This window comes from Aspergillus caelatus (genome assembly GCF_009193585.1).
Source record: "Aspergillus caelatus strain CBS 763.97 unplaced genomic scaffold BDV27scaffold_435, whole genome shotgun sequence".
NCBI classification, from domain to species: domain Eukaryota; kingdom Fungi; phylum Ascomycota; class Eurotiomycetes; order Eurotiales; family Aspergillaceae; genus Aspergillus; species Aspergillus caelatus.
In genome coordinates, this window is record NW_022475698.1 from 16,989 (window position 1) to 18,489 (window position 1,501).

Consider the following 1,501-nt stretch of genomic DNA (forward strand, 5'->3'; position numbering starts at 1 on the left):
GAATGTGTACTATGTATGCTGCACAGGTCGCGATAAACCTAATCAGTATACCAAAGCTTATGAGAGACCACTACTCAGTACTAACACACCCACAAGGGATCTCTCTGCAACGCAGGGAATAAAGTGTAGGAAGCATCCAGTATATTAAAGAAGACTTATTTATCCTTCACTACTAAGCGAGTCACAGATCTCAAGTCCATATATATCTCGCAAGGAACACCACGGACAGAGCCATGTATCGAGAACCTTCAGATATCGACACAATTACTGGGTATTCTCTAGAATTTATTGGTTCACAACACGCGGTGACCCTCTCTGAATCCCGAAGTAGTAACACACTAGCGAAGCTCGAGAAAGATATAAGTATAGGAGTGGACCTGGAGACACTAGGACAGCTATGGTACGCTCGGCTGGGCCATTTAAATCAGGGAGATTTATAGATAGTCCTTTGTCAGTCCGGCACTCCGTACCGCCCTCTGACAAGTCAGGAGCTGCAGGCAACGCTGTAGTGTCCAGCATACATAGCAGATAAGCAGATAAGCAGCATTAGAAGAGGCACTCCTGTCACATTTATCCCCGACTTTATTCTTCAAGAATGTTTGAATATGTGCATTCTGATAACATGGAAATGCCGGTTGGCAAGGATAGCTCTAAATATGCGATTGCCTTTACTGATGATTATTCACAAGGCTCGTGGAGTCCAATTGCTCACTAGAGCAGCGGCAACACACACAGCACGAGGGGCCAGAATGGCCACTGACACAGTGGCATAGTCTACTTCATAGTAATCGCAAAGCTAGATCGGCAAGTTAGGCTGCGTCAGAAGCTAGACAGTATCGGAGTAGCCTCCATAGGGCTTTACTTACATAAGGGGCCAACGCCTGAAGGGTGAACGCATTAGCAGACTTCTAGCAGCTGTGGGGAACTCCACGTACACCCTATCCAACATTTGCGCCGACCACGATGAAGCTGAAGAAGTTAGCGAGAACCCGCCGTCCGTTGACGACAGGCTCATTCCGCTTTTCTAGAACCAGATCTAGTCGACGTAGCTCAGGGTCAACATCTCTCTGGCATTCTAGTATCTCATCTGTAGCTGCCATAGATCTCACTCAACCTCGCACTTTGGTGGAGATAACTTATGCCTGACACGCGCCAAATCAAGCTATTGAGTGCTGCCTAGAATGATGAACGTGGCTGTGTGCTTCGCCAAGAATTTAGAAATCAGCAACCAATTATATATATGTTACAGGGGTAGTATGGGTCTACTAGTGTGTGTATTGGGTGAGCTCGCGCGACCGGTGGGGATGTGGGTGATTGCTCACCCCCCATCTATTGTGCACTCACCTAAGCTCACCTGAGGTCGCGCGATCGTAAAGCGGCTCACCCGCTAGCTCACCCGGGCGGCAGCCACCCGACTTCTGGCCACGTTTAAGCCACACACCGGGAGGTTAGTAGTTGGGTGGGTGACCACCAGCGAATCCCTCCTGTCGTATGTTTTTTT

The 1,501-nt window shown here is 48.5% G+C and overlaps 1 protein-coding gene across 1 annotated transcript; it reads right to left on the reverse strand.

Annotated features, from left to right (window-relative positions):
* Positions 1-682: 682 nt before the first annotated feature.
* Positions 683-1,100, reverse strand: BDV27DRAFT_164404 (uncharacterized protein; the record flags this gene model as incomplete). The annotated part of the gene is made up of 3 exons (XM_032073686.1): positions 683-796; positions 867-881; positions 948-1,100. 3 exons carry the CDS (start codon positions 1,098-1,100, stop codon positions 683-685), a joined length of 282 nt encoding a protein of 93 aa, XP_031920644.1.
* Between the last annotated feature and the right edge of the window lie 401 nt (positions 1,101-1,501).